Source organism: Budorcas taxicolor, chromosome X, assembly GCF_023091745.1.
Source record: "Budorcas taxicolor isolate Tak-1 chromosome X, Takin1.1, whole genome shotgun sequence".
NCBI classification, from domain to species: Eukaryota; Metazoa; Chordata; class Mammalia; order Artiodactyla; family Bovidae; genus Budorcas; species Budorcas taxicolor.
Window position 1 is genome coordinate 143,849,049 of NC_068935.1, and position 22,224 is coordinate 143,871,272.

Here is a 22,224-nt window from a genome sequence, read left to right on the forward strand (position 1 = left end):
ACCAACCCAGGGAATCAGTGTTAGCTAGGCCGGGAGATGCCTAAGAGGAGGAAAGAAATGAGAAATGGATTATTTCATACAACTCTGTGCCCAGATGAGGGAAAAGAGTGGCAAGCATACGCTCCTGCCACTCAGAGGCATTTGACCTGCCGGGCGGCAGTATTCGACAGAGACAGAAATGGAAGTCTGGCTTGGAGACAGCTCTTAACAAGACAGCTCCTAACAAGAGGCTCAGAGTGAATGATGGAGGAATTTTGCAGAAAGACTGACTCAGCCATCATCCCTTTGTGATTCCCCATCAGGACCCAGTACCAGCAGGACGTTAAACGTGTGAATTTGACAGTGACTCGACCAGGGTTTTACATTTAGACCGTCCTCTTTTTTCTGTTCAGGTGTTTTTGGAACAAAAAGAATCCAGCCTCCATCACCGCTTTTGTTTCTTGTATCTTCCTTACAACCTCCCCGCCTCGCTCTGCTAACCATCTTTCTCCTTCCCTAGCCAACTCAAAGGCTGTTGATTGGGAGCCGGGGTTCCCCCAGGCAAGAGGCATCATCTGGGCTTGTTCTTGGCCCCCAGTTTTGCACAGCATGTTTTAAAGTCACAGGGTACTGCTCTGGGCGGGGGGGAAGCAGCGTGTCTGTTTTTCCATCCATCCGTGTGTTCTCTGCCAGAGGGACCCAGTAGCCCCGGCCTCTCTGAGCCCAAGGCTTCCATGTTTCCATCTGTCTTCCCCAGGGTCTGTGAGCGGGAGGCCTTGCTAAGCACTTTCTGTGGACATTGTGACCCGCTCCCGGCTCCTCCCTGCAGCCCCTCCTGTTAGCCCTGTCATGCTCTGCTTAGTTACTTTTGAATCGCTTCCCACGTAGCTCTAGTGGTGAAGCATCTGCCTCCAATGCAGGACGACCCAGGTTCAACCCCTGGGTGGGGAGATCCCCCTGGAGAAGGAAATGGCAACCCACTCCAGTGTTCTTGCCTGGAGAACCCCATGGACAGAGGAGGCTGGTGGGCTACAGTCTGTGGGGTCACAAAGAGTGGACCGAGTGGCTAACTCTATAACTGTGATGAAAATGCTGCTCTTGGTGCTCTCCTGCCTTCCGGGCCGCGGGTCCTAGTCCCGTGGAATACTCACACCTTCCCTGTCTGTAACGTGCAGCACGGCACAATTGATCCGTGTGCCCATGGGCATAGAACCCGTATTTTCACTTCCCGGGTCTGCCTTGACGAGTCGCCACTGCTTTGGTGCCTCCGAGCAACCCAACTGGATGATCTTATGGCTGTGCAGGTCCAGTGTCCACAATGGGCCCATGAGGGCTGAAATCAGGGTGTTGGCAGAGCCGCGTTCCTTTATGAAGGAGCTTCCCTGATGGCTCAGAGGTAAAAGCGTCTGCCTCTAATGCAGGAGACCTGGGTTCAATGCCTGGGTCGGGAAGATCCCCTGGAGAAGGAAATGGTAACCCACTTTAGTATTCTTGCCTGGAGAATCCCTTGGACAGAGGAGCCTGGTAGGCTACAGTCCACAGGGTCGCAAAGAATCAGACACGACTAAGTGACTTCACACTCACTCACACTGAGGGAACGCCTACTTCCTTGCCTCTTCCAGTGGCCAGAGACCAGCTGCATCTCTTGGCTTGGGGCAGCTCTCTGCATCCTCACAGCTCGTGACGTAGCATCCTGAAACCTCTCTCACTGCAGCTCTGACACCAACGCCCCTGCCTCTCTCTTTCCCGTAGAAAGACCCTCATGATTGTATTCGACCCACTCACAGAGCCTGGAATAAACTCTCCTTTTGTCGTATAAGGTGCCATTTCCCCGGATTGCATTTGGGGACATATGGGGGCTCCACTGGGCTTCCCAGGTGGAGCTAGTATTAAAGAATCCATCTGCCAGTGCAGGAGACACGGTTTGATCCCTGGGCCTCCAAGATCCCCGGGAGGAGGAAATGGCAACCCCCTCCAGTATTCTTGCCTGGAGAATCCCATGGGCAGAGGAGCCTGGTGGGCTACTGTCTGTAGGGTTGCAAAGAGTTGAACACAACTGAGTGACTCAACACAGGGGCAACATTATCCTGCCTTCCACCAGTGGTAAAAACTAGAAACGGAATTGGAACCCCGTGACTTCAGAGTCAGTGTTGTGAGTCTTTTTTTTTTTTGTCAGTCTCGGTTGCTGCAAGATTTCGGCGTCCCCGGTTACAGTCATCATTCATATCCACCATGCAATGCTGGCCGTGTGTCATGCATGTAGTCACTGTGCCATATATACTGGGTTAGCTGAAAAGTTTGTGGGAGACCTGGGTTTGATCCCTGAGTTGGGAAGATCCCCTGGAGAAGGAAATGGCCACCCACTCCAGTACTCTTGCCTGGCAAATTCCATGGGTGGAGGAGCCTGGTAGGCTACAGTCCATGGGATCGCAGAGTGGGACACCACTGAGCAACTTCCCTGGAAAAGTTTGAGTTTTCTGTGACATCATATGGAGAACTTGAACAAACTTTTTGGCCAACCCTATATATATGTATATATGTATGTGTATATATATGTGTGTGTGTGTGTATATAAAACATATGTTATCATGTGTTATATATTAATATATATATTATATATAGTATGTTATATTTTATATATATTATGTATACTAGCCTAAGAATTGGTGCTTTTGAACTGTGGTGTTGGAGAAGAGTCTTGAGAGTCCCTTGGACTGTAAGGAGATCCAACCAGTCCATCCTAAAGGAAATCAGTCCTCAATATTCATTGGAAGGACTGATGTTGAAGCTGAAACTCAAATACTTTGGCCACCTGATGCGAACAACTGACTCACTGGAAAAGACCCTGATGCTGGGAAAGATTGAAGGCAGGAGGAGAAGGGGACAACAGAGGATGAGATGGTTGGATGGCATCCCCGACTCAGTGGACATGAGTTTGAGTAAACTCCAGGAGTGGGTGATGGACAGTGAGGGAGGCCTGGCGTGCTGCAGTGCACGGGGTCACAAAGAGTCGGACACGACTGAGCGACTGAACTGAACTGAATGTTAAAATTGTATATGACTTTATATATATTATATAATAATTAAAAGTATATATAACTATATATGTTATAATATATATGAATATATATTAAATATATCATTTATATATTATAATTATAGATAACTATATACTTCATAATTTATATATAAATTATATAGTGTTATATATTATACTTATATATGACTTTATATATATTATATAAAACTATTATAATTATATAACTATATTTTATAATGCATATATAAATATATATTAAACATAATTTATATATTATATTATAGATAACTTTATATGTTTCCAGTATGCAATTATATATTATATATTGCATATTGTTATCATCATATATAACTTTATATATTGTATATATTTTCCATCCCAACAGGCACAATGTAGTTTTTAGTGATTTCCTTTACTTCTGGCTGTGCTGGGTCTTCATGGGTACCCGGGCTTTTCTCTGGCTGTGGAGACTGTGGGCTGTTCTCTCGTGACCACGCTCAGACTTTTTGTTGCAGGGGCTTCTCCGGTCATGGAGTGCAGGCTCCAAGTCACTCGGACGTCAGTAGCTGCAGCTCCTGGCCTCGGTCATTCTGGCCCCCGAGCTTTAAGCTCAGGGTCAGTACTTGTGGCTCACAGCCTTAGTTGCTCTGAGGCATGTGGGATCTTCCCAGATCAGCGATGGAACCCGTGTCTCCTGCTTTGGGGGGCAGGTTCTTTCCCACTCAAGCCCCCAGGGAAGCTGCAGATACCATGAGATTCTCGTCCCATCCCTGTCGTCAAAGCACTTAGTTCTTCCAGACTGGTCACCCCAGGTCGAGTGTTGAAGAAGGTACGGCTGGCAAGTGTTGGAAAGACAGATCTCCTTGATGCATCTCCTTCTGTGTTCCAGGGGGAAAAGCCAACAACTGGGAAGGAGGCATCCGGGTTCCCGGCATCGTCCGGTGGCCGGGAGTGATCCGGGCTGGCTTGGAGATTGATGAGCCCACCAGCAACATGGACATCTTTCCCACGGTGGCCAAACTCGCGGGATCTCCGCTGCCGCAAGACAGGTACTGTGACTCTCAGCTCCCTGGGATGCTCTCACTCAGGTTGCGCAGGCAAGAGAGCTCTGGTTCACCCGCTCTGTGGCAGGCTGCCTGCCACTGGACCGGTTATCCTTCCACGCCCAGTTATGGAAGTTACCAGTGAGTCAAGGAGCTTCCCTGGTGGCTCAGCTGGTAAAGAATCCTCCTGCAATGCAGGAGACCCCGGTTCGATTCCTGGGTCGGGAAGATCCCCTGGAGAAGGGGATAGGCTACCCACTGCAGGCTTCTTGGGCTGCCCTAGTGGCTCTGGTGGGTCCAGCAATGTAAGCATGGCCCTGTCCTTCCCCTGATCCTAGGGGAGAACGAAGTCCGAGGCCTGACAGGGATGGATGCTCCGTTTCTTGGTTTTGCGTTGTGTTCTTTCATTCAAAATTTATTTCCCTATTGTGTTGGATCTGCATTTTTTTAAATCGGAGAATGATTGCTTTATGATGTTGTGTTGGTTTCTGCTGTACCACAGTGTGGATTGGCTATAAGGGTACATATACCCCCTCCCTCTTGAGCTTCCCTTTCACCCTCATCCCTCCCCTCTAGGTCATCACAGAGCCCCGCGCTGACCTCCCTGTGCCATAGAGCAGCTTCCCACCCGCTGTCTATTTCACACACGGTTGTGTATATATGTCAGCAGGGCTCTCTCGATTCATCCCATCATCTCCTCCCCCTTCTGTGTCCAAATCTGTTTTCTCCATCTTCGTCTGTATCCCTTCCCTGCAAATGGGTTCATCTCTACCATGTTTCTGGATTCTGTATATGCATCAATATTTGACAGTATTAAGTCAGCTGATAGTATTCGTATCAGCTGACTTAATTTCTTCTAGTCTCTGGGTCCATCCGCATCTCCGGGAAAGATCCAATTTTGTTCTTTTTCATGGCAGAGTAATATTCCATCATATGCATATCCCACTTCTTTATCCATTTACCTGCTGACGGACAGCTGGGTTGCTTCCATGTCCTGGCTGTTGTAACTAACGCTGCGGTGATCACGGGAGTACGTGTGTCTCTTACAATTGCGATGGGCTTCCCTGGTGGCTCAGCTGGTAAAGAATCCGCCTGCAACGCGGGAGACCTGGGTTCAATCCCCGAGTTAGGAAGATTGCCCTGGAGAAGGGAACGGCTACCCACTCTGGTATTCTGGCCTGGAGAATTCCATGGACTGTATGGTATATGCCCAGGAATGGGACTGCAGTCTTTAGCTGAGCCTCCCTCTTCTGGCATTTGATGGATTTTCTCTCCCTCTGTCTCTCTCTGTCTCATCGGCTTGCAGCAGGGCAGCTGGACAGAGTAACCCCTCTCCTCTCATCACACATGCCTCCTCCCAACCCCACCTAGCAGCTCTTTGCTGCAGGAGCACCGAGAAAGACAGCTGGCTCCTCCATCAGGCCTGTTTCCCCAGCATGTCTTCATCTAGCAGGTTCTAAATGAAACATCTTTCTCTTCTATTTAAATACAACTTCTGATGACATCGCCAACAGTTTCTTCCTAAGTGTTATGACCCATCTGAAGAGTTCTGAGTGAGGCGTGCTGAATAATTGTTTTCCTTAGTCAGGTGGCAGGTGATGGGGGCACACGGGCCACAAATCTGGTTTAAATTCAGCTGCCGCGGGAACCCAGCAGAGACTGGAACACAGGGACGAGAACAAGAGCTCGGCCAGAGCTGAGTCCAGGCGGAGGTTTGCTCAGCTTCCTTGTGTGCAAGCTTGCTTCACTCTGACCTTTTTTTTCCCAAATTTCTACACTGGGTATACCTTCTGCCCAAAGCGTGCCCACACCACACACACACACACACACACACACACAACTGAGAAAGGTGAGATTACAGAGTGTAGCCCTTCTTACGTGTTATGATCCATCTGCAGAGTTCTAAGGGAGACATACTGATTAATTGTTTTCATGGAGTTCTGGTCTCAAGACCCTCACAGATACTTCACCGATCGAGGAACCCAAAGGTGCTCTGTTTCTGTGGGTGGGATCTATCTGTGTTTGCCATATTAGTAATCAGATCTTCAAAACGCAAATCAGAGTCTTTAAACGCAAGAGTGCCCAAGCAAGCATTGAGTCGGCTGGCAGAGTGATAATGGAGCCGCTGGGGAGAGACCGGCGCCATGAACTCATGAAAGACCAGTGATGTAAGAGATCACAGAATGTTTTGAATCACCATGGAGATCGTTTCAGCTCGTAGACCTCCTGATAGATACCAGGGAATCCCTGCGGGTCTCTGGACCACACCTGGAGAGCAGCTGGTGCTCCAGAGAACAAAGATCCTGGAGCCGTACTGCATACAGGGCTTCACATCTTGGCTGTTTTAACAGCTGCCAAAGCCCCGAACTTCCTGGGCCTTGGTTTCTTCTCCTGCAGATGGGTTCAGCCTTGCATGCCCTCGAATGGGTTGCTGTGAAGATGGAAAGCGTCAGAGGCTGGCAAGTGCGGAGTGGAGAGGCGTGAATACTTGTCCCTTGTGCTTCGTCCACCACAGGGAAAAAGAGTTATTGCAACTTCTGCATTTAATCTCCACTGGGGGTTAGAGGGTCCTCACTTTGAAGGCTGAAGCGGGGCTTCGAAGATCTTACCCTCCAGTCACACTAGTCTTCCTTTCCTCCAATGATGGAAAACTTGGCAGTGGGGACTCATAAAAAGTCTCTTCTACTTTTTTTTTTTTTTAAGAGATTTTATTTTATCTACTTCCCCACTCTATGCCGCGTGAGGGATTTTTAGTTCCGCAACCAGGGATCGAACCCATGGCCCCCTGCATTGGAAGCATGGAGTCTTAACCACTGGACCACCAGGAAAGTCCCAAACGTTTTTTTCTTGTAGACCATCAGAAGTCTCCCCACTTCTTTTATCTGCTCTTTAGCCCTGGTTCTTTCCCTTGGTATAAATGCAGAACAGTATTGGGAACAGTGCACACAGACTGTTCAGATTGCTGTGGTTGTTCAGCCGCTCTGTCGTGTCCGACTCTTTGAGACCACATGGACTGCAGCACGCCAGGCCTCCCTGTCCATCACCAACTCCCGGAGTTTACTCAAACTCATGTCCATTGAGTCGGTGATGCCATCCAACCATCTCATCCTCTGTCTTCCCCTTCTCCTCCTTCCTTCAATCTCTCCCAGCATCAGAGTCTTTTCCAGTGAGTCAGCTCTTCCCATCAGGTGGCCAAAGGATTGGAGTTTCAGCTTCAGCATCAGTCCTTCCAGTGAATATTGAGGACTGATTTCCTTTAGGACGGACTGGTTGGGTCTCCTTGCAGTCCAAGGGACTCTCGAGTCTTCTCCAGCACCACCGTTTAAAAGCATCCATTCTTGGCTCATGATATCATATCATCACTGCTCTTTTCTCTCATAGTGCTCTTTTTGGCCACATTGGGTTGTAGTTGGGGCCCTCAGGATCTCCGCTGCGTCTTGTGGAATCTTCCGGTGCAGTGTGCAGACTCTCTGATTGTGACCTGCAGATTCTAATTGTGGCACACAGGCTTGTTTGCTCGAAGGCATATGGGATCTTAGTTTTCCAACCGGGGATCGAACCCGTGTCCCCTGCATTGCAAGGTGGATTCTTAACCATTGGACCACCAGGGATGTTCCACGGGCTCGCAGAGCATCTTTCCATCTCACTGGGAAGAGGCCAGGGAAGGCAGAAGTTGAGAGGCGAAGAGGTAGATTCTTGAAGGGAAATCTCACTGCCGGCACCTCCTTCCCACCCCAACCTGAGGGTGATGCAAGTCAACCTGGTTTTCTCACATGTGCCCGTTGATGGAGGAAGCCAGCGCCCAGCCCTGTTAATCAGACCCAAGTCTTCTCTGTGTGAGCAGGTGTCTTCAGTAGAGCCCTTTCTGAATATTGAAGGTTCTTCCTATGGACTATCGCTGATGGTCTTACTCAACCCAATGATACTGTGTCTGTGGAGGTCCCTCTTAGATGTCACTGTCATCCTAGAGGCCGTAAAGAAAAGAAAACAGAAATCGGCTTCCATGTCACTCATGGGACTGAAATGAGTTCTCAGCGTTCTATTTAGACAACATTAGCAACCAGGTCCGGAAAGCATCCTCCTGTGTCTGCCCTGGTGACTTTGGTCATCTAAAGGGATGGTTTTCACCTGGGGTGACTGTTCCTCCCAGGGGCCGTTCAGCAAAATCTGGAGACATTTTTGATTGTCGAGACTCATGATGCTGCTGGCATCTCGTGGGTGGAGGCCAGAGATGCCCCTCAACAGCCCACAGTTTGGGGGATGACCCTGGGAGACAGTCCCCCCTCCCATGAGAAGGAGTGATCCAGCCCAATAGGTCAGTAGTGCTGAGGTTGAGAATTCTGCTCAGAAGCTCATTATTGCCCTTTCATGGAAAACGTTGTTATAAGGAAAACCTTATTACAACTTTTCAATAATGACAGCTGGATAATATTCTGCTATTTATCCATGTGTGTGTATTCAGTTGCTCAGTCCTGTAGCCCGCCAGGCTCCTCTGTCCTTGGGAGTCTCCAGGCAAGAATACTGGAGAGGGTTGCCACTTCCTCCTCCAGGGGATCTTTCTGACTCAGGGATCAACGGGCATTGGCAGGTGGATTGTTTACCACTGAACCACCTGGGAAGTTCCTACACTATTGATGCCATGTATAAAATAGATAATTAATGGGGTCCTACTGTATACTGCAGGGATCTCTGCTCGATGCTCTTGGCTGACCCAAGTGGTAAGGAAATCCAAAAAAGGGGGGATGTACATAAAGCTAGGCTTCCCTAGTGGCTCAGTTGGTAAAGAATCTGCCTGAAATTCAGGAGACCCGGGTTTGATCCCTGGGTCGGGAAGATCCCCTGGAGAAAGAAATGGCAACCCACTGCAGTCTTCTTGCCTGGAGAATCCCATGGACAGAGGAGCCTGGCGGGCTACAGTCCATGGGGCTATAAAGAGTTGGACACGACTGAGCGACAGAGTTTCACTTTTTCATACATGTAGCCAATTCACTTTGTTGTAGAGTAGAAGCTAACACAATGCTGTAAAACAACTATACTCCAATAAAAATTTCAAAAAAGAAAACACACATAGGCCATAGGAATATACTACCTGAGTATAGTAAAGCAATAAAGTGAAAGCCTTTCTGTTAGCGTCATCTTTGCAAGCAGGCAGAATATTAGCGTCGTGAGCGTATGCTCTTTCATTGCGGTAATACAGAGTTCAGCATGCCATAGGTGGCTGCCCCTTTGGAAAACACCTCAATTCTGGCCACAGATCATAGTGCTAGGAGGCAAGGACAGGTTCACAGTTCTCCAGAGTCACTCTGTAGTTGTGAAATATTCAGGTCCCCTCTTCCCGACAGTGCAGGAGACCCAAGTTCACTCCCTGGGTCGGGAAGATCCGCTGAAGCAGGAAATGACAACTCGCTCCAGTGTTCTTGCCTGGAGAATCCCACGGACAGAGGAGCCTGGCAGGCTAAAGTCCATGGGGTTGCAAAGCGTTGAACACGACCGAGCGACTAACACAGACACACACATTCCATAATTGGAATTCTGTTTCTTCTTTTATTTTTTTTTTCAAGTTTGGGAAAGAAATCCAAATGTTTGACGTCACTTATGTGTCATGAAGGCAGGGAGAGGGACTTAGTTCTCCCAGTAAGTTTGGCTGATGTTGGGGAGTTCTGTGATGGCTTGGTGGTTAAGATTCCTGGTTTTCACTGCCATGACCCAGGTTGAGTCCCTGATAAGACAACTGAGATCCTGCCAGCCATGAGGTATGGCTACCAGCAACAGCAAAACAAGATTAAAAAAATTTTCTTTTTTTTTTGCTGATATGTAGCTGGGCGACCACACAAGATGTCTTCCATAGAGCCCTGCCAGTGAAACAGTTCAGTGAGCTGTACCTAGTTCAGCTCCGTTTTGCAGAATGAGAGTTGAAGCTCTTCATGCGCACGGAACTCCTTGTGAATGAGCTTGCTTTCTGTTCATATACGTCAGAGTGTTGGATGTTTACGAGCAGAGACGTTGCTTTCATGATTCAAGTGACTTTCTGGGCACTTGGGATTTGCTTTAGTTCGTCAAAGATCTATGTGCTTTCTCCTACAAATGTTTCCTTTCCTATTCTACACTGAAAAAAAAAAATCACTCTGTTTGCAATATGGGCAACAGGTAACTCATAGTGTGCTCCCAAGTTAACCTCTTTGTCAGTCCCCCCAAAGCTTCCCCTTCTGTTACGATGGTCAAATCCTTCTCAGGGTGAACCAGGCAAAGGCAGGTCATGGGAATATCCCAAGGCAGATGATTCCCTGGTTTCAGCGCAGAGAGAGAGAGATGGAGCATTCATGGAGAATGACGTCACTGTCTCTCTGAAAAGTTACATGTCCTTTTCAGTTACATGAAAGTCACCCGGGCTTCCTGGTGGCTCTGTAGTAAAGACTCCATCTGCCAACCTAGGTGTCCGTAGGCAGATGAAAACGGTTAAGGAAGTTGTGCTACGATATACAATGGAATGTTACTCAGCTATGAAAAAGGGTGCATTTGAGTCCCTTCTAATGAGGTGGATGAATCTGGAGCCTGTGACACAGAGTGAAGTGAGTCAGAAAAAGAAGGACAAATACCGTCGATTAACGTACAATGTGGAATCCAGATAGACGGTATCAACGATCCTATGTACAGAGCAACAAAAGAGACACAGATGTAAAGAACAGACTTCTGGACTCTGTGGGAGAGGGCGAGGGTGGGATGGCCTGAGACACTAGCATTGAGACGTGAGTGTTACTATATGTGAGACAGGTCATCAGTGCAAGCTCATGCTTGAAGCAGGGCACTCAACGCTGGTGCCCTGGGACAGCCTGCAGGAATATGGTGGGGAGGTAGGTGCGGGGTAGTTGTTCAGGATGGGGGTGACGCCTGTGTGCCTGTGGATGTATGCCGAAAACCGTGACAATATTGTACATTACAAGATTGCAAAGTAAATATCCTCCAGTTAAAACAAATACATTAAAAAAAAAAAAAGAATGTGTCTGCAAATGCAGGGGACGTGGGTTCAGTCTCTGGTTTGGGAAGATCCTGTGTGCCACAGAGCGACTCAGCCTGAGCACGACCACTGTGAAAAGCGTCCATGCCCAGACACTGTGCTCCACCGTGATGAGAAGCCCCCGTACCACAGCTAGAGAAGAGCCCCCCAACCCGTGCAGCAAGGAAGACCTGGCCCAGCCCCCCAAAATTAATTAATTAATTTAATGTTAAAGAAAGAGACAGTCCCCCCCAAGCTACTGAATTGGACCTGAAATTCGGCCGCGACACTCCTTGATATTGAACTGTTAATATCCTCGTGGTTGTCAGGGATCAGGACCCAGGGGGAGAACCATCGCGCTTTCCAAGCTAGTGAAAGTGAAGTCGCTCAGTCGTGTCCGAATCTTTGCCACCCCAAGGACTCTAGCCAACCAGGCTCCTCTGTCCATGGGATTTTCCAGGGAAGAGTACTGGAGTGGGTTGCCATTTCCTTCTCCAGGGGATCTTCCTGACCCAGGGATGGAACCCGGGTCTCCCGCATGGTAGGCAGATGCTTTACCGTCTGAGCCACCCGGGACACAATCTCAAATGAGCACGTTTTTCACAGAAGTGAGCAGACGCCAGGAAAGAACACATTCAAGTTTGTAGCCGCGGCTGTCCTGCAAACGTGCTATGAAAGCTTGAGTTCGTTGACAGAGAAGTCCAGTCAGACAATTCCCATAGATAACTATGGACGGGCGTTCGTGACATTGTACAGGAGGCAGGGATCAAGATCATCCCCCAGAAAAAGAAATGTAAAAAGGGCAAAGTGGTTGTCTGATGGGGCCTTACAAATAACTGAGAAAAGAAGAGAAACTAAAGGCAAAGGAGAAAAGGAAAGATATAAGCATCTGAATGTAGAGTTCCAAAGAATAGCAAGGAGAGATAAGAAAGCCTTCCTCGGTTATCAATGAAAAAAATAGAGGAAAACAACAGAATGGGAAAGACTAGAGATCTCTTCGAGAAAATTAGAGATACCAAGGGAACATTTCATGCAAAGATGGGCTCGATAAAGGACAGAAATGGTATGGACCTAACAGAAGCAGAAGATATTAAGAAGAGGTGGCAAGAATACACAGAAGGACTGTACAAAAAAGATCTTCACGACCCAGATAATCACGATGGTGTGATCACTCACCTAGAGCCAGACATTCTGGAATGCAAAGTCAAGTGGGCCTTAGGAAGCATCACTATGAACAAGGCTAGTGGAGATGATGGAATTCCAGTTGAGTTATTTCAAATCCTGAAAGATGATGCTGTGAAAGTGCTGCATTCAATATACAAGCAAATTTGGAAAACTCAGCAGTGGCCATAGGACTGGAAAAGGTCAGTTTTCCTTCCAATGCCAAAGAAAGACAATTCTAAAGAATGCTCAAACTACTGCACAATTGCACTCATCTCCCACGTTAGTAAAGTAATGCTCAAAGTTCTCCAAGCTAGGCTTCAATAGTACGTGAACCATGAACTTCCAAATGTTCAAGCTGAATTTAGAAAAGGCAGAGGAACCAGAGATTGCCAACATCCATTGGATCACCAGAAAGGCAAGAGAGTTCCAGAAAAACATCTATTTCTGCTTTATTGACTACACCAAAGCCTTACGCCAATTGATGCTTTTGAACTGTGGTATTGGAGAAGATTCTTAGACTGCAAGGAGATCCAACCAGTCCATCCTAAAGGAAATCAATCCTGAACATTTATTGGAAGGACTGATGCTGAAGCTGAGATTCCAATACTTTGGCCACTTTATGCGAAGAACTGACTCATTTTAAAAGACCCCTGATGCTGGGAAAGATTGAAGGCGGTAGGAGAAGGGGATGACAGAGGATGAGATGGTTGGATGGCATTACCGACTCAATGGACATGAGTGTGAGCAAGCTCTGGGAGTTGGTGATGGACAGGGGGGCCTGGCATGCTGCAGTCCATGGGGTCGCAAAGAGTCAGATGACTGAGTGACTGAACTGAACTGAATTGAGTGGCAATGCTCTGTGTGATTTTGAGAGTGTACGGGCCACTCTGCCAGAAAATGTGATGTTGTAGGAACATTTCCATTCCAGCCATCCCAACTATTTTGATAGCTCAGACACTGTTTAAAAGTTTAGCTCAGTAGAATCACTTTCCATTTTTCATGGCAGAAATGAGCCTTTTTTTTTTGACAAGCCATATTTCTGCAGCACTGTTCAACGGTGGTTTCCATCACCGTGTGATTTATTACCTGCTTCCAGGAAAGAGCACGTTAGATGCAGGATATAAAAAAAAAAAAAAAATTAAAAATGAGACCTCTCTCTGCATTGCAAGGAGAAAGAAGGTTGCAAAACAGACGTTGCTTCTCTCCTTAAAAAAATAAAAAAAAGACTTAAATCTTTTGCTTGAAAGTAAGAAAGGAAGTTTCTGAGACTTGGAGATTTCTTTTTATCATTAAGTCCCCCTTTGTAGGATCAAGGCCCAGTTTATTCATGAGATACTGATCTTAAGAAAATGGTCCTAATTGCTGTGTTCTTAAGTGCTGAGTTTTGTGGGCATATGACGAAACACAGCTTCCAGAAACAGAGGTAGAATAATGCCATTTGCAGCGACACGGGTGGGCCTAGAGATTCTCATACTGAGTGGGCTAAGTCAGACAGAGAAGGAGAAATCTCGTACGGCATGCCTTCTATGTGGAATGGAGAAAGAAACAGAGAAAGAAACGACACAATGAATTTCCTTAACGAAACAGAAACAGATTCACAGAGGTAGCTTATGGTTGCCCGGGGGAAGGGATAGTTAGGGAGTTTGGGATGGACATGGGCACACTGCTGTATTTAACATGGAGAACCAGCAAGGACCTGCTGTCCAGCACAGGGAACTCTGCTCAATGCTCTGTAATAACCTTATGGTCACCAGGGGGAAGGATGGGGGAAGGGATAGTCAGGGAGTCTGGGATGGACATGGACACACTGCTGTATTTAGCATGGAGAACTAGCAAGGACCTGCTGGACAGCACAGGGACCTCTGCTCAGTGTCACGTGGCCGCCTGGATGGGAGGGGAGTTTGGGGGAGAAGGGATACATGTGTATGTGTGGCACTGAGTGCCTTCAGTGTTCACCTGCAGACTATCACAGCATTGTTCACTGACTATACTGCAGTATAAAAATAAAAGATTTTTTTGTAAGAGAATAAAATAAAAAGGCAAGGTAGAGATTGATTTGGGGTAAAGGAGATCCACTGCCAGTCTTGAATCTTCATGGAAAGGCCTTACCTCCATGTGGACAAAAAGGTGATGGAGGGAGCTGGGGTCCATCTCAACCTCAGAGTTTTTCATGCTCCAGTCCTCCTCTCTGCTCCTTTCTCATCCCTTGCTTCCTTTCCACCTCTTTAGGATCTCATAGTCTAAAGGACGGGCTTCCACAATGGCTCAGCTGGTAAAGAATCTGCCTGCAAAGCAGGAGTCCTGGGTTCAATCCCTGGGTTGGGAAAATCCCCTGGAGAAGGGAACGGCTACCCACTCCAGTGTTCTGGCCTGGAGAATCCCATGGATACAATCCGTCCCTGGAGAAGGGAACGGCTACCCACTCCAGTGTTCTGGCCTGGAGAATCCCATGGATACAATCCATGGGGTCGCAAAGAGTCAGGCACAGCTGAGCCACTTTTGCTTTCAGTCACAATACTTGCCATTTCAGCATAGAAATGGTATTCAGAGCATGCACTGCTTTTGGATAGAATTGTCTGTCTACCCTGTTCCTCTCATGGCAAATAGCAAGCATGCTTTGAAAGTGAGCCAGTTCTGTCTTTTATTCTTATTTTTAACTTAGCAGTAATGGAGTATTTTCAGTTCTGTGGACTTCGGCGGAGCGCGTGGCGGATCATGCAGGGTGGGTGCCAGACAAGCACTCAGGAGCAAGGCTATAATTACTTTATGAGGGTTTTAGTGACACCCAAAGGCCCCACCAAAAAACAAAGAAAGGAAGAAAAAGCCTGAGGGACATCGGGCCTCTCAAGAGTGCTCACCCAAATTATGTGAGCAAGTAAGGACGACCCTCTAAGCAAGGCAGCTAGAGAGACACAGATGTAAAGAACAGACTTTTGGACTTAGTGGGAGAAGGCGAGGGTGGGATGATTTGAGAGCACAGCATTGAAACATAAGTTAAGTCGCTTAGTCATGTCCGACTCTTTGCGACCCCATGGACTGTAACCCACCAGGCTCCTCCGTCCATGGGATTCTCCAGGCAAGAATACTGGAGTGGGTTGCCATTCCCTTCTCCAGGGGATCTTCCTGACCCAGGATCAAACCCAGGTCTACCCGCATTAGAGGCAGACGCTTTAACCTCTGAGCCACCAGGGAAGCCTCATTGAAACATATCTATTACCATATGAGAAACATCACCAGGGCAAGTTCGATGCATGAAGCAGGGCACTCAAAGCTGGTGCTCTGGGGCAACCCTGAGGGATGAGATGGGGAGGGAGGTGGGAGGGGGGCTTAGGATGGGGGACACATGTACCCCCATGGCTGATTCATGTCAATGTATGGCAAACACCACCACAATATTGTAAAGTAATTAGCCTCCGATTAAAATAAATTGTTTTCTTTTAAAGTTCCAGTTTCTCATAGTAGGAAAGGATAGACATAGAGTGTTGAGTTTTTTTCTTTTTTTCTTAAACTTTTGTTGGGATATAGTTCATGTACAGTGTTAGCTGCTGCTGTGCAGCAAAGTGATTCATTTATACATATGCTGTGCGGTCAGTTGTGTCCGACTCTTTGCGACCCCATGGACTGCAGCCCGCCAGCCTCCTCTGTCCGTGGGAATTTCCAGGCAAGAATGTTGGAGTGGGTTGCCGTTTCCTCCTGCAGGGGATCTTCAGACCCAGGGATCGAACCCGAGTCTCCCACGTCTCCTGCATTTCAGGCGGATTCTTTACCACGGAGTCACCGGTATTATCTATTCTTTTTCAGATTTTTTTCCCATATAGATTATTACAGGGTATTGAGTAGAGTTCCCGGCGCTATACTGTAGGTCCTTATTAGTATTTGTTTAATATATGGCTTCCCTGAGAGCTCAGTTGGTTAAGAATCTACCTGCAATGCAGGAGACCCCGGTTCGATTCCTGGGTGGGGAAGATCCGCTGGAGAAGGGAAAGGCTACTTACTCCAGTATTCTTGGGCTTCCCTGGTGGCTCAGATGGTAAAGAATCTACCCGCAATGCGGGAGACCTGGGTTGGATGCCTGGGTTGGGAAGAGCCCCTGGAGAAGGGAAAGGCTACCCACTCCAGCATTCTGGCCTGGGGAATCCCATGGACTCTACAGTTGCAAAGAGTCAGAGGCGACTGAGCACCTTTCACTTTCTTTCACGTTTGTATATGGCAGTGTGTATCTGTCAATACTAGTCTTCCAGTGTGTCCCTCCCCCGCTTCCCCTCTTTGGGAGCTATAGGTTTGTTTTCTACATCTGTGCCTCTATTTCTGCTTTGTAGATAAGTTCATTTATGATTTTTTTTTTTTAGATTCCATATATAAGCATTATCATTGTGATGTTTGTCTGGGGAGTATTTTTAATCAGAGAAAGAAAACCCTCAAATTCAACAATCTCACTCTTCCCACGTGTCTTTCTGCCCCAGGTCTCAGTGGCAGTGGCTTCATAGCGTCAATGCCTTCAATTTCGCTAGTGGGTATTAATGTATGTTTCACTCAAAAGAAAAGTTTAGACTTTTTTTTTTCCCCCCTTTACTTAACCTCCAAAAGGGACTTCCCATGTGGCTCAGTGGTAAAGAATCTCCCTGCCAGTGCAAGAGACACAGGTTTGAGACCTGGGTTGGGAAGATCCCCTGGAGTAAGAAGTGGCAACCCACTCTGGTATTGTTGCCTGGGAGATCCCATGGACAGAGGAGCCTGGTGGGCTGCAGTCCATGGGGTCGCAAAGAGTCGGACATGACCTAGCAACTAAGTGACAAACCTCCAAACAGTCTTATTTTGCTCATCACCCGTTGTATTACAGTTATCCCTTGCCATCTGGAAACTTCCGCCTTTTGGCATAATCATTGAACAGATGTGTTTACCTTTGAGAGCATGAACATGTGCCATGTATGTGTGTGGTATGTAAATGTGTCTTAAGTATATTCCCATCCTCGGGGTATTTAATATCATCATCATCATTATTTGCAAATCACTGCATTGGGACTTAGAACTTCATTTTCATTGAAGTCTATCCAGTCTAAGTTGCCCCATGCTACTATATATGCTATCTTTTTCTTAAAGGCAGATGGTCAGAAATTCTTGTTTTCAACAGATCTGGAGTTTGTGAATAAGCTGCAATAAGCAGAAAAGTGGGTGCAGAACCACCAGAGGGTCATCCCACCCCCTTGTTCCCCTCCTGTGTCTGCAAGTCAGTTCTGTAGCCCTGCACCTCTGTTTCCGCTTTGCAAATGGGTTCATCAGCACCATCCTTCTCGATTCCATACATGTGCCTTCATAGACAGTATTTGTTTTCCTCTTTGTGACTTACTTCACTCTGTATGACAGACGCTAGGTCCCTCCACATCTCTGTCAATGAGGCAGCTTTGTTCTTTTTCATGGCTAAGCAGTATTCCGTGGTATACATGTAACCTATCTTGTTTATCAGTTCATCTGTCAATGGACATCTGGGTCGCTTGCTATTGTAAATAGGGCTGTGGTGAACACTGAGGTTCCTGTGTCTTTTTGAATTAGGGTTTTTATTTCGGGGTATATGCTTATGAGTGGGTCCACCCCCACGGATGTGTGACACTGGTGACATCGAGCGAATCACTCCGTGTCTCCCTATCACGATTCCAGGATGGCGCCGGTCCCAACTCACAGTGTCGCTTTGAGGATGAAATGAGTTCACGCCTGAGCACAGCTGACTTGCCTCCCTACATGGCACACGGTGCCCAGCGATGGTCAGTTAGCGTTCCTTGCTGAACAACCACCTTGTAGCGCCATCATGCCTTCGTGTACTGGACAGCTCAGATAAGCCAGGGTGCAGCCCCATCACGCCTTCGTGTACTGAAGGACAGCTCAGATAAGCCAGGGTGCAGCCCCATCACGCCTTCCTGTACTGAAGGACAGCTCAGATAAGCCAGGGTGCAGCCCCATCACGCCTTCCTGTACTGAAGGACAGCTCAGATAAGCCAGGGTGCAGCCCCATCACGCCTTCGTGTACTGAAGGACAGCTCAGATTAGCCAGGGTGCAGCCCCATCACGCCTTCCTGTACTGAAGGACAGCTCAGATTAGCCAGGGTGCAGCCCCATCACGCCTTCCTGTACTGAAGGACAGCTCAGATTAGCCAGGGTGCAGCCCCATCACGCCTTCCTGTACTGAAGGACAGCTCAGATTAGCCAGGGTGCAGCCCCATCACGCCTTCCTGTACTGAAGGACAGCTCAGATAAGCCAGGGTGCCTGAGCCCCCCTGGTGGGCGTGGCCACCTGACGCCCCGCCTACTTCTCCCCCCAGGGTCATCGACGGCCGGGACCTGATGCCCTTGCTGCAGGGGCGGGCCCAGCGATCAGAGCACGAGTTTCTCTTCCACTACTGCAACTTCTACCTGAACGCCGTGCGCTGGCATCCACCCAACAGTGAGTAGACGCGTCTCTCCTCCGTGTATCTTTCCCTGCCTCGCTTCCAGGGCTGCGTGTCATCGGGGAGGGGCCGGGGAAGAGAATAGAACCGCAAGCGGCCATTGCTCTCGTGAGATGCCCCCCGCTCCCCGAGCTCCCGCAAAGAAGCCGGGTGTGGTTTCTCCTTCCTCCTGTCCCTACGTTCTTCTCTTGAGCCTGCTGGTTACCCCGGTTTTCTCGGCAGACCGGGGCAGTCGCCTAGCTCAATGCCAGTGCTTGCTGGCTCCTTCCTCCTGGGGGGGCAGAGGACGTGCCAGGTGGTCGGCAGGGCTCTGAAGCTGCTTCCTTCCTGCTCCGCCAGCCACCCAGCTGCGTCTCCTGGTCCCACCTTCCTTCTGAGTTTCTGGCCAAGAGCCCCTCTGCTCTGGCACGGCTGGTCTCTGCTGGCGGTTCCCTCTGCTTGGAACGACTTTCTTTTCCTTCCTGGTTAATGCTTACCCACCTCCCGCGATGCCCCTCCAATGCGATCTCCCCTGCCTGCGGTCTTCTAGCTTTGCACTGGTGCTGGGTGGCTTTCAGATGTCTGCCTGACCTTGTCCCCTGAGCCTCAAAGGCGGTGGCTCGTGACCCGCCGATCTGTCGATCTGTTTGGTCACATTCTCTGTGTGTGTCCGCTAGCCGTAGATGTTTAAGACAACGCTCAGACGCGTTGATGCCAGCCTGGTTCCCAGACCCGTGTGTTTTATGTCTGTGTCAGTGACAAGATGTACTCGATGCTTTGGGTCTGCTGATAGCAGATACAAAGGTGCATTTCCTTTTATTAATTTTTTTTTAAATGCAGGTATGTGTCTTTTGTTGCACTGGGTCTCTGTGGCTTTGCGGAGGCTCTCTCTAGTTTTGGCGAGCAGGGGCCACTCTCTGCTCGCAGTTCGGGGGCTTCTGATTGCAGTGGGTTCTCTTGTTGCAGAGCACCAGCTGTAGGGCACTCAGGCTTCAGTGGTTGTGGCCCGTGGGCTCTATAATTGTGGCTCCTTGGCTCTCAGCACAGGCTCAGTAGTTGAGGCACACAGGTTCAGTTGTTCCACAGCAAGTGGGATCTTCCCAGACCAGGAATCAAACCTGGATCTCCTGCATGGCCAGGCGGATTCTTAACCACTGAACCACCAGATGTCCCAATGGGTGCATTTCTAATGAGCCTAAAGGACCAAGTGGAATCACGTGATGCTCATACGTGTAGCAATAGTCCCGCATCTGGTTTTTGTACATGTAAATGTCAAATTACAGTACAAGGAGGTCCAACCTGTCCATCCTAAAGGAAATCGGTCCTGAAGATTCATTGGAAGGACTGATGCTGAAGCTGAAGCTCCAGTACTTTGGACACATGATGCAAAGAACTGACTCTTTAGAAAAGACCCTGATGCTGGGAAAGATTGAAGGCGGGAGGAGAATGGGATGACAGAAGATGAGATGGTTGGATGGCATTACCAACTTTATGGACATGAGTTTGAGCAAGCTCCTGGAGTTGGTGATGGATAAGGAGGGCTGGCGTGCTGCAGTCCATGGGGTCACAAAGAGTCGGACACGACTGAGCGGCTGAACCAACACCATCACATCACTGAGATGCCTAGGCGTCTGTGGCAGCACAGCACGTATTATACCCCTATTGTATATCTTAGAGATCGACGCTGATGTTAGACTCTTGGGTGCCTCTTGAGAGAGGGAATGAAGCTCTCCTTTTCTGTAGCATGTTTTGGGTTCTGCTTCCAGATGGGAGATTCTCCCAGAGCATCTGGTCACCATGCCATCAGCTGATGGCTCATTCTGAAATTCAGGGGATTCTCATACTGAATTTCAGTGCAGTCCTGACCCCATCCTCATCACCCAGCCGAGTTACCCAAGACATCATTTAAAGAGCAGCTGCTCCATTATTTTTCAAGTGGAAGATTGTGATCCTTGCTTTGTCCACAGAAATCAGGTTTACCCTGGTTTATACTTTAAATCTGGAAGACTTCCCTGAGATAACTTCTGGAAGATTTTCCATTTTAAATCTGAATGACTTCCTTCTGATAACTTCTGGAAGATGAATGTACCAAAACTGCACGCTCACAATTCTAGGCTGGGAAGGACCCTATTTACCTATCTCATCCACGTGCCCATCACTCCTAATGTCCATAGGCATGCTGTCTCTTTTTTAGGTGAACTGGCAGTATTTTTGGAGGAGGAAAAACGGCAACCCACTCCAGTATTCTTGCCTGGGAAATCCCACGGACAGAGGAACCTGGCGGTCTGTAGTCCATGGGGTCGCAAAGAGTCGGACGTGACTTGGTGACTAAACAGCTGGCAGCATTTAAATCTGAATAAGTTCAGTTCAGTTGGGTCGCTCAGTCGTGTCCAACTCTTTGCAACCCCATGGACTGCAGCACTGCAGGCCTCCCTGTCCATCACCAACTCCCGGAGTTTACTCAAACGCATGTCCATTGAGTCGGTGATGCCGTCCAACCATCTCTTTTAAATCTGAGCCATCTCATAATGGAGAGATATGGTACTCCCCATCTTTTTTTATTTTAGCTTTTTATTTTATATTGAAGTATACTTGATGAACAGTGTGACCTTGGTTTCCGGTGCGCAGCGCCGTGATTCAGTGATACACACACATGCATCTCTTCCTTTTCACATGCTCTTCCCATGTAGCTTGCTGCATAATACTGGGCGGAGTTGTCTGTGCTATACAGTAGGTCCTTGTTGGTTATGCGTCTTAAACGTAGCAGTGTGTCCACGTTCCTGCTTCCTTTTATACTGAGCCTGAAAGAACCAAGTTTCCAGGGCTCTTGGCTGTTTAAAGACGTCCTGTACCTTGCCGAATTGCATTTAAGTAAAGCCAGCTGCCTCCACTTACAGGGGCTGGAAGGAACATATTGGATCAGGGGCTGGGGAAACACAGTTATGTGGAGGAATAAACAGGAAGGGGCAGAAAATAGGGGTAAGTGAGAAAAACCAGACCCAGATGCTGAGAGGCAGCAGGCCCCGGGATCAAATTTGCTGCTGAGACAGACACAAGGACATTTCCTCTTAAGCAGCTCATACTGTCTTCTGCCTCGAGCAAGCGACAGAGGAGGGAAAAATGACAGTCTTTCAATGCTGGAATCGTCCATCTCGTCAACGGGTCTGAGGAAACTATGGGTTTCTTTTTTTTAATCTTGTCCCCTTTGGAGATCGTGCCCTGAACCTCAGGCACGGTGGTGGCCGCGGTGGCTGTCCCTCGGGGCTCCCTGCAGCTGTTTGCTCAGTGTCTGTGTCTGTGCATTTGTTCTACACGTATTTATTGAGCATCTACTGCGTGGCACCTGCTGGCCTGGACACCTGTCGGTGGGCAAAATATACCGAGTTCTCTGCCCGGGAGTTGCTTGCCTCTTAGGTCACGGGGGAGCTGCAGGCTGGGCAAACAGCCGGGAATGCAGACTTGTTTCAGGAAGTGGCCCTTGCCCATGAGGATTACTAGTACTGTACGAGTCCTAGTTGGAAGAGGCGGCCCTGTGTTTAGATTACTAGTACTACATGAGTGGATTATTAGTAGTGCAGACTACTG

At 48.3% G+C, this 22,224-nt stretch overlaps 1 protein-coding gene across 1 annotated transcript in view; it reads left to right on the plus strand.

The window, feature by feature from the left end:
• The window catches only part of STS (steroid sulfatase), an 83,980-nt gene that overhangs the window by 52,652 nt on the left and 9,104 nt on the right, over positions 1–22,224 (plus strand). The window contains exons 7-8 of the mRNA XM_052663439.1: positions 3,909–4,068; positions 18,535–18,656. Coding sequence (XP_052519399.1) covers positions 3,909–4,068; positions 18,535–18,656 — 282 coding nt within the window. The remainder of the gene's footprint in view (positions 1–3,908; positions 4,069–18,534; positions 18,657–22,224) is intronic.